We start from the raw sequence: 16,986 nt of genomic DNA, 5'->3' as shown, positions 1-16,986 counted from the left end.
TGCCTAAAACTTGGGAAAGGGGCTCATACCTCTATGAGGCAACAGTTTAGTCTGGTTAGTTTTCTGTGGGGGTCACTAAGGCTATGTCTACACTAGAAAGCTGACAGTAGCAAAACTTGTATAGCTGCTCTATGACAATGAGAGAGAGCTCTCCAGTCAATAAAATTAAACCATCCCCATGAGCAGTGGCAGCTATATTGACAGCATGCACTTCTTTTGTGCATACCACCACTTATGCTACTTGCTTTGGTGTGTGAATATCACATACCCTATTAATTTTGCAAACACAAGTGGTAGCATAGATTTAGACAAATGGCAGTGCAAACTGGCTATTGTCTGTTAATCTTTATCTTGCCAATTTCCTTTACGGTAAATGGAGAGATATTAATCTCCAGAGAGAGTTACGAGCACTTCTGCAGAATTTAACAATTTTGGGAAGGAAAGCTTGGAGGTTATTCTATGAATGTTGATTCAGCTCTCGTTTCCTTCACTCCCTTCCTTCCCCTGAGCCATCCTTAGGATTCTGGGGCCCTATGCAGTAGTATTAAACTGGTGACCCATGCCCAATGCACGCTCTCTCTCTCTCGCGCTCTATTATAAAATCACATCTCTTAACAAAAATAGTCAGCAACTCCCTAATGAAATATTTTTAAAGCAAATTTTAAGCTCAAGTCCTGTGGACTAACACAGTAAGCTGAGAAACTGACAGTACATACCTGGGGTTTGCAAATACCAGTTGAATGGCTCTTTCACAGGTTTGCTGTTCTGCTAATAGGTCTGGTAGGCTCTTTCAGTTTTAAATTAACTAGAGCCTCTCCAGAGCCACAAAATAAAAATAGTAAGAGGTGGGTGGAGACAGACATTAAGACCCACTGGGGTCCCAAATTTTTGGGTGCCCTATGCAGCTGCATATTCTGCATTGAGTAAGGATGGCCCCGCCCTCCTTTTTCCCCCCCTTTCCTTGGGAAAGCCCTACACTGTGCTTTAGATGTGCTTCCTCTCCAGCCTCCATACCTCAATTCATAAATGAAATGCTCAGAAGTGGACTACAAGGTAATGGGATTTCAGTACAGTTAGCAATAACATTGCTTTGGGGATTCTCACTCTAGAACACGCCCTATTTCTCTTCCCATATGTAATTTCTCTGAAATGTGAGGACAACACACCTGTTTTGCCTTTATTTCCTCCTAAAAAGCGTTTATTTCCTTTGCTAATACACTTTTTCCTCAAGCAAAGAGAAGAGAAAAGCATGGACATTAAGAATAGTGATAGAAACGTAGCCGTGTTAGTCTGGGGTTGTTGAAGCAAATTTTGCTTCATGGACATTAAGGCATTACTTCCTTTGACCCAGAAACAAGTATACCTCTAGCAGAGTTAGCAGACATGAGGAAGGATCCTGAAGATGAATTAAGTTTTTGTTCAGGATTGTTCTCTCAAGAGAACACCACTTCATTGTTGAACTGAAGTGTTTATTCGCTCCAAGGGAAACGGCAGAGCATTCATTCCAAAACATTAATGCTAATAAGGGATTTTACACCAAATCAAAATATATTTAGACTTCAACATTAATAGATTACAATTAGAAACGAGACAGGATTGAAATTCATTTCTCCCTCCCTTATCTGCCAAGTTCTGAATTCAGAGTTCTGTCTTTAATAGCACAAGTACCCCATAGCCAGCATAGCAGTGCTGAGTTAGGTGGTTAGCTCAGGAAACGAAAAACATCAAGTCCCTTCTTAGCTATTAAAGGAGAAATAGCTCTTAAAAAATGGTCATTTCAAAGGGCATTTGTGTTTTAACTAAATTCACATTTTACCCAGTTTGAGATCTCATATTTTAAGGGGACCCGAAAAGCTTTAAATAAAAAGTCTGATAAAAAGAAGGCCTCTCGTTCTGTTAATACTATTGTAGTTAACATTGTATAGGAAGCCCTAGCACGTGTCCCCCTCAGATGTGCACGTGGGGGTGGAGAGGGGAGAGGGGAGGGAGAGGAGCAGGCAGTAAGGATTATGCCCCCCAGCCTGATTTTCTGCTTGGCCAACCACTCTTTAAACCTGGAGACACAAGACAGGCAACACAGAACTGAACTAAGTTTCTCTTGACTAAACTTGGGGGAGAATCTGACAAATGGCTACTCTGTTACTGCCATGGAAATGATGTCAAACAGACCGTAAGAGCTAGTTGAGTTTTCTTTTAAAAGCCTGCCCCTCTGAGCTGGAAGCACAAGCAAAGAAAAGTTTTACTTTGACTCTTTGGCTTAAGAAGAGTCATCATGTTAGGTTCTGATTACATCTAATGTTGCTTTTTTTTTTTTTTTTTTTTTTACCATCCTTTCAAATGAATTTGGGGTATGTGCTGCTTTATCCAGAAGTTCACTGTATTCCAGTTCTTCACAAAGTCGCTGAAGAGTATTAAGTGGCTCATTTAACTCCACAGGCATGGCCACTTTGGAAAGATCCTTCCCAATGTTGTTCCTCAGGATATTCCACAGGCTGATGTTACTGGTATTAGGACATGGAGCCGGCAAACACATTCTCCTCTTGGAATGACTTCTCATCTCACTTTCAACAATGCAGTCTGGAAGAAGCACATTATATGAAAACAGTTAATTGTTTAGTCTCATCTCTTCGGGAAACACGATGGATGTATTTAAAGCAACAACTATTTCCTTATCTGTCAGGCAAATCTTCACTCCTCGTGCAACTCAAATATTTGCGGTTTGAAGATAATCGGCTGTACACTAATCTTTTAAAATAAGATTTTAAACCAAGCAAGTTTTACTGATATACATGAAGCATAAATTCTTGAAAAGAATCCCCTGAAATGCTCTATAAAAGCCTACTAGTATGTCTACACTGCAATAAAACATTTGCAGCTGGCTTGTGTCAGCTGACTTGGGCTTGTGAGATTCAGCCTCCAGGGCTATAAAATTATAAATTTAGATAGGCTGGAACCCAGCCTGAGCCCAAATGTCTATGGGACCCCAGAAGAAGGCAGAGTCCCTGAGAGCCCAAACATCCATACCACAATTTTATAGCCCTGCAGTCCAAGCCCCATGACTCTGAGTCACTTGACATAGGCCAGCCACAGGGGTTTTAGTGCAGTGTAGACATATCAATAGGCTCTTAAGATGTTCCTAATAAGGGAGCCAGCTCCATCCCTGGGGCAGTGTGGGTGGGCTTCCCAGTTGCTTATTTGATGCACTTCTTTTATCAAGAAAAATCTATTGCTGTAGGCAAACACCAGACATTTGTTGGCAGGCTTTTCCATGTACCCAAATACCTCACACAAACATTTCGGAATTCAGCTTCACAACACACCTATGTGTTGGAGAAGGCAACAGGAAAGCTATGCGCTTGCCTGACATTCAAAAGGATAATTCACACATCCAAGAGAATGGCTAAGCTCTGCGTTCAGGTGTCAGAGCAATCTGGGCATGATAAATAGTTCCAAGTTTTACAGTAAATGGCTTGAGGTACATTTAAAATAAAGCCACACCAGAGAGAAGCTTTAGCAGAGGGACTGTGTCCATGAGTGGTGGGTGAACCTAGGGTCCAAGGCTGCACCCCTCCCAACGAAGTGCAGAAGACCACTTTTACACGGACACCAGCCTCTCCTTGACCCCAACCCAAGACCACTACCCCAGTGTGCTGGATGGGTGGAGCAGCCATCCTTCCATCAGCACCAGAATACCTGACAGGTGAGCTGTATGGCACACCCCCTTTCTCTTCCCCAGTCTAGTGTGGCCCCTTTCCCACCTATCAGTGTGCCAGGTAATGCACTCCCCCAAGAGTTGCCTCACCAGCACACCACACATCTCTCATTAGCCCTCACCACAGCCTGGGGCCCTGGCCACAGGGCAAGGGACACCTGCAGCACAGGACTGGGAAGCAGGAAGGAGCCTGGGGATGGAGTGTAGGCAGGGCCTTGCAAGGCTGTTTGGGAAAGCTTAGCCTTCCCCTGCCTTCAGTATTTATCACCCATGACCATAGCACAAAACAACTGACCAGAGTAGACTATTTGGCTTAACCAAGCAGGAGGAGGATATAACCAAGCCATCGGATATATTCTCCTCACAGCCCTCCTGCCATCACCCCATTTTATTTCCAATCACCCTGAACAGTGTGTATGCATTTCTACAACACCCAGCTCTGATCCTGGGACATTTGGATGCTGCCTTGACATCATTTTCTCCTTTTTAAGGCTGACTTCTTCACCTGAGTTTTTCAAGGCCTTGTCCAGCTCAAAGAGGAACAGATACAACTACCTCCATAATCTGGCTATACTTTGCCCAAAATAGCCAGAGAAGCACTGCCCATGAAGATAAGAGTCTGTCCATTTTTAAGTAGTCTCACAGAGTTGTACTGATATCAATTAAACTCCACTCATGCCTGCAATGGTGAGATGGAGGTTAAGAACACAGTGGCCAGCTACATTACATTGTCAAACTCTGCTTACAGCACATCAAAGTGACACTCTAGAATATGCCTGGCGGGCCTACACTACTGCTGCCAACTTTGCCAGCCCTGTTCTAAGGACACCAGTGGGAAATTTCCAGAAAACTGCCAATGCACACAAAGTCACAGCACTGCACAGAGCATTGTGCCTCTGCAGTTCTCCCAGCCACTGATTACCCAAGAATGAAGGACTAAGGGTTTGAACTCATTCTTGTGGGGTAGCTATGACAAATAATTCACCTATTCTGTGTTATAATTTATTTCACATTATTTTCCTGCCTACATACAATCTGTCATAATGCTAGTTTGCATAAAAGACTGTAAGCATCCTGAACTTGAGAGCCCACCTGGGGTAAGGAAACAATTGACACACTAGTGTGACTTCCCTTTCAGAAGGAGGACTGACTCAGATGCTTTGCATGGGGGAGGAAGACAATTAACATCCAAAATAAGAGACTCAGCCCAAAGGGAAGCTATTTCCCGAGACCCCAGCAGGGAGGAGATATCCTTTGAAAAGAAAACAAAAGTGCTAAATATGTATTTTGGTTCAAAACAGCTCTTCGAAATGGGATGCTGTCATGCTGATTGCATAGAAAGGACCAATGAACTGAACTAAATAGTTTGGGCCACGTCTTCAGCTGGTCTAAGTATGTTGTAGCTCCACAGAAATTACCAGTGATGTGCTTTGGCCTTTTAAATGCAATATAGACATATCAGTGGACATCAGGACATACATAATCGGAGATAAACAGCAAATGTATAGTCTAACCATGCTAATATAGACTTGACACGAAGGCTAGCTTTAATTAGGTACTTACATCCAAGAGTTCAACTCTTAAAAGGAAACCAAAAGCTAGCCAATGAAATCTGTGATACCAGAGTGATTTCTGGTAAATATAAAAAAAACTCTTCTCAGAATACAATACAAAACACACCAGTCTTACCCAAAGTTTGCCTTTCATTCTCAATATCGTTACTTAGGTTATCCTCAGAGATGTTATCACTTATATCACTGGCATATGAATCATCATCTGATATCTGGGGAGGAAGGAAACAGCAAACATTTTATATATAAATAAGTTAGCAATATGCTACTCCTGACAACTGTTATAATCATTTGTGAAATTAGTGGAACAAAGATCTGTCATTTAAAGAGATTTTTATAGTTTCCACGGTGTCTGTGTTGCATGGAAACAATAGTCAAGCCTAACAATACAAAAGTATCTAGATCAAAGATCCATTACTAAAATGATTTCATAATCACAAAGATTTTATTGAAGGCAAAAACTTTTTTTTAATCCTGAAACTTTAGAGTTTTTTCTTGAAGTCTGATCTTAACTTTTTGGGATTTCATGAAATATAAAACAGTTTTAAAATGGAATGTTTCATCAGCATCTGCCATAGGTCAGCCTACAGGTGGCGTAAGAAAATTTACAAATATTCAATCATTTGATAAAATTTCTTGCAGCTCCTGTGGGATGACTCTGGACAGCTGCAGCAAAACACATTCCTTACCATTTCTATTTTAAAATTTGGCTTGCAGGCTATATTGCCTGTTTTACCTCTTCAGCCACTTCCTTGAGCTTAAGTTAAAAAGTGTGTAAGAGTAGCAAACTATTAAGTTTGACTTTTTAATGCTCCAAAATATTTCATTTATGGTAGGTCAGCAAGTTTGCAATTACCATACAGAAAGATAAAAGGTTAAATATGTTGAAGTAAGCTACATCAGGAAGATATTCTGATATTTGTGCTCAGACCTCATTCTCTGAAGAGCTAGCAGACAGCAGGACTTCTTGAGCATCAAAAAACTCTGAGATAGAGTCTGCGACAGATAGTCTACTTTCATTGGAGAGCTGGTGAACGAGGCTTCTATTTCCTTCCCTTGAATTTTCCTATTCAAAATAAATAAAAAGGCTTTTATAGAAAAGGTAAGTAGCAAAGAGCACCTGTATGTACAAGCCAACAGATACACAGCTGAGAGAGGGCGCTTTAAAACACGGTCACAGATGAATTAATGCATGCACTCTGCACACTGTACTGTAGATAGCATGTATTCCTAAGAGGGGACCAAGCAGCAGAGTGAGGAAGAATCAGACACACAAATGACAAAGGGAAGCTTATTAATGGTATTTTGCAGAATTAGTTACTTCTCTTTCATGTGCATTTTTTTTTCAAGACAGCTGTTAAAACATTGCAACAGCCAAGTGATCTGTTTAGCTAGACTTATGAGTGTAACTTCCTCATGAAAGGAAGGTAACTACTAAAACACCATTTATTGATGTGGACATAGTAGCAAAATGAAGACATACATATGCACGTAATTAAGTGATATTACACTACTTTTATTTTATTGTTTGCTACCCACCCATCATCCATACTCTTTGTTTACAGGTACTTAATTGGTTCCAGTGCAGGGGTTACAGGGCTCCTTACCACACAACCTATAACACTGGGTGGCTCTCTTCCATCTACCCCCTGAGGAGACAATTCTGCATCCTAGCATCCTCCCCACCATGAGGGGGAGGGACATTGTGGGCTGAGATCCCTGCCCTGGTACAATGTCTCACCCTATGACATGAGCCCAAGATCCATCATCAAAATCCCAGGACTTTTACCTCTGGGAACTCTTCATTTTACTCTTAACTGCACTGGGACCAGCCACAGAGGGTACCAGCAATTAGCCTGGCTGTGCCCCCCACATTCAGGCAGCCTGGTATCACAACTCTTGCACAGTCCATGCCTGTGCATGTTACAGCTGCATGTCAGCATCTCCACCTGACCAACCCACACCACCATCCTCAAACTCCGGGCCAATTTTAATGGATGCTGCACTACATGTAACAGACTCCCATAGCCCCTGCAACTTAGTTATTTCCTCCCAAGACAACGTTCAGTGCATAGGCATAGATTTACAGGGGACAGAGTATTCTAAGTAAAAGTCTTGCTTTCTTAGCTCTTTCTGCTGGTAGGCCACTTATGTAGCTGTAGTGCTGGCCTCAGTCCATACCTGCAACATTCCTATTAATGAAGAAGAATATCGTATTATCAATGCTACTTAAAAGGAAAGCCTTTGGTGTGGGATTCATAGCAGAGTCTACACACTATAATGGGATTTGAGAGTCCTGAACCACAGCAAGTCTTAAACCGTCTGTACTTGGCAAAGTGATTCTGTTGGCAGGCTAGAGATGGCAGGAGACGCATCAAGAGACTCATTACTTTCGGCTATCTACAGGACAAACAGGGAAACAAAATGGGTAAGAACAAGTGTTCTTGTTTTCTAACATGTTACTGCTCAAGTTTCATTCCACATACAGGTGTTTATTGTAAGATCAATATAATACATGGATGCCGCCGTTTAGATAACAGAGAATATACTCTGTGCAATGAGTTTTAGTGACTGACCACGAGACAGATAGCACACATCTTCTCCTTAGCCCATCATCCTGGACTGAGCTGTTTCCTTGATCAAATGAAGGCAATAGATGCTTGCAAACCAGTGTTCATCTGCTTATCGCCTTCTTTGATGCAATCCATCCATTACTTTCACAGCTTTACTCATGGTCTCCTTTTCTACTTGCCTCTCCTGCTGCGCTATCTTCACCAGGTCCTCTTCGTTCACCTGTCGCATGCATCCAAACCCGACAGGTTATCCTTGCTGGATCTGGTCAGCCACATCACGGACTTTGCAAATGATTAGGATGGAAGTCCATCTGTCCTTGTGTAACTTTTTATTGCATGACAACATCTCATTTTAGCACCTATTTCTGAACGGAGTAGCAGCACTACACACAATTGAGCTTTTAGTCTCTGTGGCATATGCTTGTCATTCACACCCCTGAGATGTTATTCCATTCTCTTTCAGCACTCCCCAGTCTGGAGTATTTGTTCTCTAACCCAGCTGCCAAGGTACTTGTATTGGTCAGTTTGGTTTAATGGTACTTCATTAAATTCTATATACAGTTTTCTTGTGACTGTCTTAGGCATAGTCACTTCCATCCCATGACTGCTTATACAGTCATACCAATGATTTAGTATTGTCCCAAAAACTCTTGACTGTATTGATACATCACTTGCATGAAATAGCTTCTCATCTTTTCCCATTGGAAAACTCTTGCTGACGTAGTCCCTCAATATAGTAAACAGGAGTGGACTGAAGGTTGACTCCCCTCCCCCCCATTGCAGTCCAACTTGCACTTGTTCCAGAAACCATGTTTGAATCCTTATGTTGGGTGAGCTACATCGTGTATGAAACTCCATAGTCCCTCAGCACTGGTGTGAGCATCCTTCTGTCCATTTTATCAGGTGCTTTTTTCTAGGTCTATAGAAGATCAGAAGCTATCCTGTTGGTACTTCAGCCCCTTCTCTATCACTTGCAGAAGGAAAAATATGGCATCTGTGGTTCCTCATCCTTTCCTGTGATAGAACTTTTCTTTTTTTGAGGATGGTTCCCAACACTCCTTTAACACTAGCAACTAAAATATGACCCAGCACCTTCATCTCATGCAACAGTAATTGTAAACCTCAATAGTTTCCACATTCACAGATGCTTTCCTTTTATGTGTTGGGACCAAAATAGACTTGCCCCAATCTTGGGAGAATCTCTTGTCTTGCCAGACTGTTTTAGCCACTCTGCTCATCTGTTCTATGCCTCTTTCACCCAAGACTATCACCAGCTCCAGTGTCACCTCATCAGGTTCCACTGTCTTACCATTCATTTTCTGGGCTGCATTTTTCATCTCTTCCTCCATGTCTGCCTGTCTCAGGCATCACATGTGGGCAACTCCATCCAAAAGGGTTTGCCTCATTTCAGAACTTAGATATCGTTTCCACCTCTTCATTCCTTCTTCAGGTGCTACTAGGAGTCTCCCCAGGTATAACTTACAAATGGTATGGCAGTACCCGCCTTCTTTCCACAGAATCATATTTGCAGTGTTATAGAAATCTTTGCCAGCCAACTGTGGGTTGTTTACAAACTCATCTTACAGGCTGTCTAGGGACATTATCTTTGGCCTTCACTGCCTGATTGGCAGCTTACTGTTTCTCTGCATTCACTTTCATTTGCACTCAGTGGATTCTTTTTCTTTATGCCCCTCTTGCACTCCATTTCAGATTGCCATCTGCTCTTCATGGGTCCATCACCACTACATCTCCCTTCTCCTCTCCTCCCACACTACATTGTCATTGTCCACAAACCTCTTCCACTGCCACCACCCATGTTCTTTTGAGGTGGTTCCACTCCTCCTCGGATGTTATTAAATCTGTTTGTAGCTATCGGTCCTGCTTGCCCAGATTTCTCACGTATTTCCCTTAACTCCCCAGAAATGTGTGTTTCTTTTGAGGCTAACAAGCACTGGCTAGCCCAGTATTGTCTGCGGACATACTTGCAATAGTTTTCAGGCGATTGACAGCATGAAGTTTTCATTCTGCAGCTTCCCTATTTTGTTCTAATAATCCATCTCTTACATTTAATAGCATGTTTTAGTATTTGTATTGGTAAAACAATCCATTAACTAAGTGAAGTGCTCTAGTGCCAAACAACAACAACGATACTCTGATGAATTTGGAGGATTGCTTCATTGAGGTGTTCCCACAGGAGCTTATGCCACTCAGTAAGATTCTGCTGTGCTGTATAAGATCAATGCACAAACATCAGCAACGGCATAGATTTGTCTTCTGAAATTGTGATAATATAGTAAAGAGGTACCATTTCACAAAATTTACAGCTTCATAATCCTCTGTCAGTAAGGGGAAGTTATATAATAATGAAAGTCTTGCAGGAAGACTGGGATAACCATTCCCATTCCTAGACAGAAACAGCAGTTAACTGGTAAGCCTCACCCTATAGAGTAACTGTTTCCTTGAATGCACTTGAAGACATACTTTAATACAGTGGCCCTTTCTCTCACCAAGTCCTCTGCTATAGAGCAGTCATCCAGAACACATTAAACTAGAATGAAACAGACCCAAGGTAAGTGCCTTGGTCCTTAAAATAATGAAGATAAATCCTGAGCCAAGTTACAGACAGTTTGTGAATGAAACATTAAGGCTTTTTTCTTATTTATTTAGGCATGTACTGCCTGGTATATACATTGTTTCAGCACTGTCCCACTGTCATGGAAAGGTCTTTTATGTATTAATAAGAAAATCTTTTCAAGACTAAGAGCTGGTCTGGGTGGACTTGCCTTTTGGTGCCCATGGCCCCTTGGGGTCATGGCATTCCCCATAGCTACAGTGACCATATTTTCCAAACCAAAAATGGGGACACATGATATAAAGGCCCTACCAATCAATCAAACCTTAGCCATGCTCTGACACCTTAGGCCCCACCCACCAGCTCCAGACTCTGCCATCTGGCTCTTACTACATTTAAAAGACAGAGGTGCAATGGGAGAATTTCTGCGACATTTTGGTCCTTTATAGGGACAACGGGACAGAAGATTTAAAATTGGGACTGTCCTGGAAAATCTGGGACTTATGGTCAGTGTACCCATAGCCCTTACCCCCTAACCTTTCTATATTGCTAATCCCTGCACCTCCCTCTTACATCCCTAATCACTGGACATTGTCCCTTTCATCCCAACCTCTGCTCTCCCCTCCTCTGCTCCCATCCCTGCATCCCCTTCACCTCCCACCTGAGCCCCTAACTTCTTCATACTCCTTTTGCACCCATGTGGAGAAACTGACCTGGATGAACAAAGAAGCTGACATTGCCCATTAGACTGCTGCTTCTCCCACTCCACGAACCTTGGGGCTGGAAAGGGAGGAGTGAGGAGCAATATCAGAGCTCCTTACATGCAGCTCACTTTCCTTGTCAGGGCTGCATAAAGAGGGCAGGAAAGCAGCCGTTGATGATGCCCACAGCCAAGATGGCAAAAGTGACAGATAGTAGAACAAGGAGCAATGGTCTCAAGTTGTGGTAGGAGAGGTCCAGGTTGGATATTAGGAAAAACTATTTCACTAGGAGGGTGGTGAAGCAGTGGAATGGGTTACCTAGGGAAGTAGTGGAGTCTCTATCCCTAGAGATTTTTAAGTCTCAGCTTGACAAAGCCCTGGCTGGGTTGATTTAGTTGGGATTGGGAATGATAAAATTAAATGTCTCTCTTTTTAGAGTATGTTAACTAATACATTACAGATGACATAAAACATACAATTTCTAATGAAATGGTTTCTATACACAGTCACAATAGAAATGTCTAACAATTAGGCAATCTGTCAAATACAGGATTGGCTTCCTTCCTCAGCAATTTTACCAAATTCAGTAGAACAAGAGACACCCGAAGTACAATACTTAATGTATTTTTACAGTAAGGTAACTCTTCCCCTTCAATTATTGGGGTTCTTTGTTAAAGCTGCTATACAGGTAACTGTAGCAACTAGGGAAGATGAGAGAAAATAATGCCCAGAATGATGTGGTGACTTTGCTCATGTCTAAGGCCAAGGGGAAGTAAAAGCAGAAGAACAAATGACCTGACAGCAAATAAAGCAATGGAAGTGTTTAGGAAAAACTATTTTACAGCATATCTTCCAAGTTAACACTGCACAATGCAACATCACGTGAGCCACAAGCATGAGAGAAGAGGAGCAACTTTTGCTTATACAACTCACTGTGCAGGGAACACAGGGACAGGACAGTATACAGCTAGACACAATATAAATGGGAAAGTTTGCAGTAACAGACACCACTGAAGCAGAAGAGCCATACCCACCTTCACCAAATCAGGACTTGATTTCACATTAGCTGCTGAATCAAGCATAGACTCTGCATGTATTCTGCGTAACCGGTCTTTAAGATCTGTGTTTTGTGCTATGGCCTGGAAACATTTAACAAAAAAATATTGGGGCTATAAAGTTCTCAGCTAATGTAGATGGTGGCTTCATTGTGCAAAAAGGACAGAAGAACATTTTAAATGAAGCCGGAAAACAGTCACTAGATACACGACCTGTTACTGATCCTGCATTTAGTATATCACAAATGCTTCAGACATTGCTCCTTCTCTGTCTCAAACATGAGTAGTTGCACGGGAGGGGAAAGAAGAGGGATGGGGAGAAGGGACTAAGTGATGAAGTGGCATCAAGGAGGAAAGGGAGACTTCAAACAAACAGAATGGAGAGATGGGAAATCTTAAGGCCACTAGATTCTGTAATTTTTTTTTAAGTTTAGATGTTATTGTATGGGTTATTTTTCCTTTCGAGGTCTCTTCCTTCATCCCCTTTTACAACCACCGGCTTTAATCATGCACTGTTAACACAAACTGTTTTCCCCAGAACAATAAAGTTGTGCACCTAGAAACATGGTTTTTCCTTTCAGCCACTGCATCATTGGCAATGAATCCTGACTACTGGCACTTCCTAAAGGTCATCCCTAGAGCAGCCATATTATTGGCTTTACTCCTATAAACATGCCCCCAATTTTTCTTCTGCTGCAGCTGAACCTGTGGGTTATAAAAACTATGCCACTTAGGCAAGGATGGAGCAAGCAGAGTACAGCTCTTATGCAAGAGAGGCCAACAACATTTTCTCCAAGAAAGAACACTAGCGATAGAGGAACAGTTCAATTGGCAGTGTGGCTGGAAAACTGGGGAACAGAAGAGAAAATGAGGAAAGGCACTTTTCATATCTTAAATACCATATACTTTGCGCAAGATCAAACAGGGTTATGAAGCGTAGATGAGTAGCTCTGTCTTCCCCAAACAGAGAAATATATTGTGACTGTTACATTCAATTACCAAACATTTGAAAATTATGTATATTTTTTTATGCATAGTATGTATATTAACATGTTTAAAAAACAAACAAACGCATTTCTCAATAATAGTGATAACGGAATGTCCCTTTCTATACTCTATTTCAGAAGCAAACATCTCTTCAGAAATAAGATATATCGTTATAAAGGTGATGACTATCCAGAGAGATCTGAAAAGAAAATAGCAATAATGATGCTGTATAAAATGGGTTTTCTAGTTGTGCATTCAAACATGATTTGGTAATTTTAAAATACTGAAGTAAAGAGGAAGGGGAGGTGAGTTCACTTGTTCTAGTCAGGATGTCTCCAAAAAAAAAAAAAAAAAAAAAAAAAAAAAAAAAAAAAAAAAAAACCCTCAATGCCTGAGACCCTGACAAGTATTCCCTCACCATTTCATAAACAAGCCAGGCTGTGAATTTTTGGAAAAAAACACACTGGAAGGTTGGCACTTGGCAGAGGCACTATGAAACATTTCCTTCTTGATAGTTTACCCTTCTGGTAACAGAGCATTAGTCCTGATTTCTGAGCATGTGCTTTCACTGCAGAAACTGGATGCTCTTGCAACTTAATACCTCGCAGCCACATCTTTCTGGCCATACACCTATTTAGTTCCCAGACGAGTGCTTCTGAAGCTGAACTTACGACACAAAAAGCTTCCTAAAAGTCATCCCCAGAGCAGCCATATTATTGGCTTTACTCCTAATGAAGTTGTTTTTTAAACAACTTCATTAATACACTTGATAACTTGACAATACACTCTCTCAAACTGCAGAGACAACATTTAGATAGCTAACTATAAGACTCATGTTCCCCTAATGATCCCTCAAAAAAAAAAAAAAAAAAAAAAAAAAAAAAAAAGAGAGATTACATTGTAGAAGTCACATTTTATCCAAGTGGGCATGACAGATGAGTCATGACACCATTCCCCAGAAAGGTCTGTAATTATTAAGCAGCCTTCTGTGATACCCATTTCCATTCCAAGGCTGGATAGTCTTAGTGTCCTTTGTTTGTGATTATACAATACTCCTACTAAAAAATCAATTCCCTGGATACCTTAAGATTTGTTTTTTCCTAGAACTGATAGAGAAGAGAGGGAGAGGGGCTGACAACCTAATGACAACTGTCCCACGTGCTTAAAATTTGTAATTAGAGGTAGTGGGGACTCTCCATTTTTTAATACAACTGATTCAGCTGGCCCAGAGGTGCCAGAGCTAGGCTCTGGCACAAATTAAGTACTGACTGCTGCCCCTCAGTAACTTCATGAATATATTTTGGGTTTTGTACCAGTCTGATCTGTATGAGAATCAAAGAATCCCATAATCAATGAGATTGGAAAGCTGGAAATCCTTCTGCCAGGTCTCCTGGAGCAAGGTGATTTTGCAGTTACTGCTGATCTTGAAGTTTCCCATTTTGAAAGTGGATTCCTTTATCCATTTAAATATAGTATTTGGGGATCAGTATAACACTTTCCCAGGAGATTCTTCTGATCAGAGGTATTTGGTGGCTCTGCGTGGAACAGAGGCCATCTATCTTCTGGAAGGTTTGCCAGGGCTGAGTGAAGGAGCTAAGAATAGGTCTAGCGCCATGGTGTCCAACACGCTAGCCCAGGGGTTGGCAACTTTTCAAACCAAAGAGCCAAACTACATTGAAACTCAGAACAAGTGGTTAACAAAGGCATATAAAAACGCCCATTGCATGACTGAACATATACAAACTTAATCATTGACATAATGATTAATAGAAACATAAATGAAACAGTATTCTCACTATTTAATGGGGCTTCTGCTGCTGCATCCTTTTGCATATTTCTTTGCAGTTTAAATTGTAACTGTCAAATCCACCTTCATGCACGCATTCAGGTGGTCTCCTGTCAAACTTATGGCAGGGGACTGGGGATATGAGGATGCAGGAGTCTGGGGATGTGAGGGTATGGGACTCAGGGCAGGGGGTTCAGGTGTATGATAGGCTCAGGGCACAGGTTTGGGGTGTGTGGGGAGGGATGCAGGAAGGTTATGAAGCTGCAGTCAGATGGGGGCTAGGCCTCAGTTGGGGGCATGTTGGCCAGGCTTAATATTTTATTTTAAAAATTATGTCCAAAACAAAAGGTTTCAACTTTATTTATGGCTCAGGTGGGGAACCTTTTCTGGATAGGGGGCCACTGACCCACAGGAAAAAACAAAAACAATTAGGGACCACATAAATGAGAAGGAACAACAAAAAACCTTCAACCCTCACTGAAACACCACACTCCCCTGGTCTTTCAGCCCCATGCTGGAAGGAAGGGTGGGGAAAGGGAGGTTCAAGCCCTCAGGCCATATTTTCTCTTCTGGAGTTCGAGTTAGTGGAATGTGTGGGGGCCCCTAGGCTCTGGAATGGGGCCAAAGATGAGGGGTTAAGTGCAGGACAGGGCTGCCAGCGAGTGGGATAGGGGTGCAGGATCTGGAGCAGAAGTGTGGTGCAGAAGGGAATAAAGGTACAAGGTCTGGAAAGGAGGTGAGGTACAAGAGCAGGCTGGAAGTAAGATGTCTGGCCAGGAGGGAGGGGGCAGGAACAGGTTGTGCTGGCTTTACCCTCCTTCCCCCCACAGAAAGCCAGCATTGGTGCTCTAATCTTGTAGGGGCATGCGAGGCCATAGCGCTAGCACGGGCTCCCTGCAGTGGAGGGAACAAGGCGGACACTGAACTTGAGCTTCAAAACAGCCATATATTGCTCCCTAGTGAGTCATATTTGGCTCGTGAGCCATAGATTACCGACCCCTGCACTAGACACATGGCTGGTTGAGTGCGGCTAGCTGGCTTGAACAATTATTCATTATTTCAGAATAATGTGGCTAGTTCGCTATAGCAATAGCCACTATAGCAGCTACTACTTCAGAACTGGTTGGACACGCTGGGTCTTGCACATATCCTTGCTACAAATCTCATGAGTTTATTGTTGAAGCTGTCTAGCTGGATCACAAAGAAAAGAAATCCCATCAGCTCTGTGTTCAGCTTCTGTCATAACCTCTGGTTGCTGTGCAACATTTTATTGTCAGGAGGAGGAAAGGGAAAAGAGAGGGTCAGCCTCCAGTGTTCTTGTTCCAGGACCTTCATTATTGGATACCAAATATCTCCAGGGGGAATCTCTGCTAGGACTACAGCCAAGTGGCTGCTTTCTATAACTGGATTTGAAATATTTCCTCTGGCTTTTAGAATAATTTGACAAGGGTCATTTGCATGTTTCTATATTCCCTGCCAACACTGTCTCCAGTGTTTCCTGGCGATAGCTGGCTCTATTTGGTATCTCCTCTAGGAACAGGTGCAGATGTATTCCTGACAGCCTCATTATGGAAATGACTATCCACCCAACAGCCTTCCAGCAGCAAACTTACAGGAATAATGATTTTCTTTGAGTGAATCTCTGATGTTCAGGGTCTCAGTCATAGTAGCCTCCTAGCCAGTATTTTTCAGACCACAGGCCTGGGAGTGAAACACACAGAATATATTTAGTGCCTTATGAGAAATGTGGACATTGGCACTGGACAAAAAAATCCTCTGGTTTGACAATAGGTATTCTTGAGATGATTGCACCAGTACAACCATCACTCTTGCAAAGCAAGCAGATGTCAGTACTTGATGAAGGCCTCCAAGTCCTTAAAAAGCATCTCTTCAGTTATTGTTTGTATTTACTAGCAAGAAAAAAATCACCTTGTCAAGGAAGCACCATGGCCCAAGCTGTGGAAGCCATCATCACGGAGCCTTCTACCAGGATCTGGCCCAGATTTTTTTAATTTGTTGCTGGATTTCA

At 42.1% G+C, this 16,986-nt stretch overlaps 1 protein-coding gene across 5 annotated transcripts in view; it reads right to left on the bottom strand.

The window, feature by feature from the left end:
* The window catches only part of OSBPL3 (oxysterol binding protein like 3), a 127,272-nt gene that overhangs the window by 20,021 nt on the left and 90,265 nt on the right, over positions 1–16,986 (bottom strand). For 4 of the 5 annotated variants that reach the window (XM_006138372.4, XM_014581221.3, XM_006138373.4 and 1 more), the window contains exons 12-15: positions 12,164–12,268; positions 6,215–6,349; positions 5,402–5,495; positions 2,327–2,577 (exon numbers count right to left, since the gene is read on the bottom strand). In XM_006138372.4, coding sequence (XP_006138434.2) covers positions 2,327–2,577; positions 5,402–5,495; positions 6,215–6,349; positions 12,164–12,268 — 585 coding nt within the window. The remainder of the gene's footprint in view (positions 1–2,326; positions 2,578–5,401; positions 5,496–6,214; positions 6,350–12,163; positions 12,269–16,986) is intronic. The other variant, XM_014581222.3, reaches the window with a different exon arrangement.

This window comes from Pelodiscus sinensis, chromosome 2 (genome assembly GCF_049634645.1).
Source record: "Pelodiscus sinensis isolate JC-2024 chromosome 2, ASM4963464v1, whole genome shotgun sequence".
In the NCBI taxonomy this organism is placed as follows: Eukaryota; Metazoa; Chordata; order Testudines; family Trionychidae; genus Pelodiscus; species Pelodiscus sinensis.
This window is presented reverse-complemented; position numbering and strand designations above follow the sequence as displayed.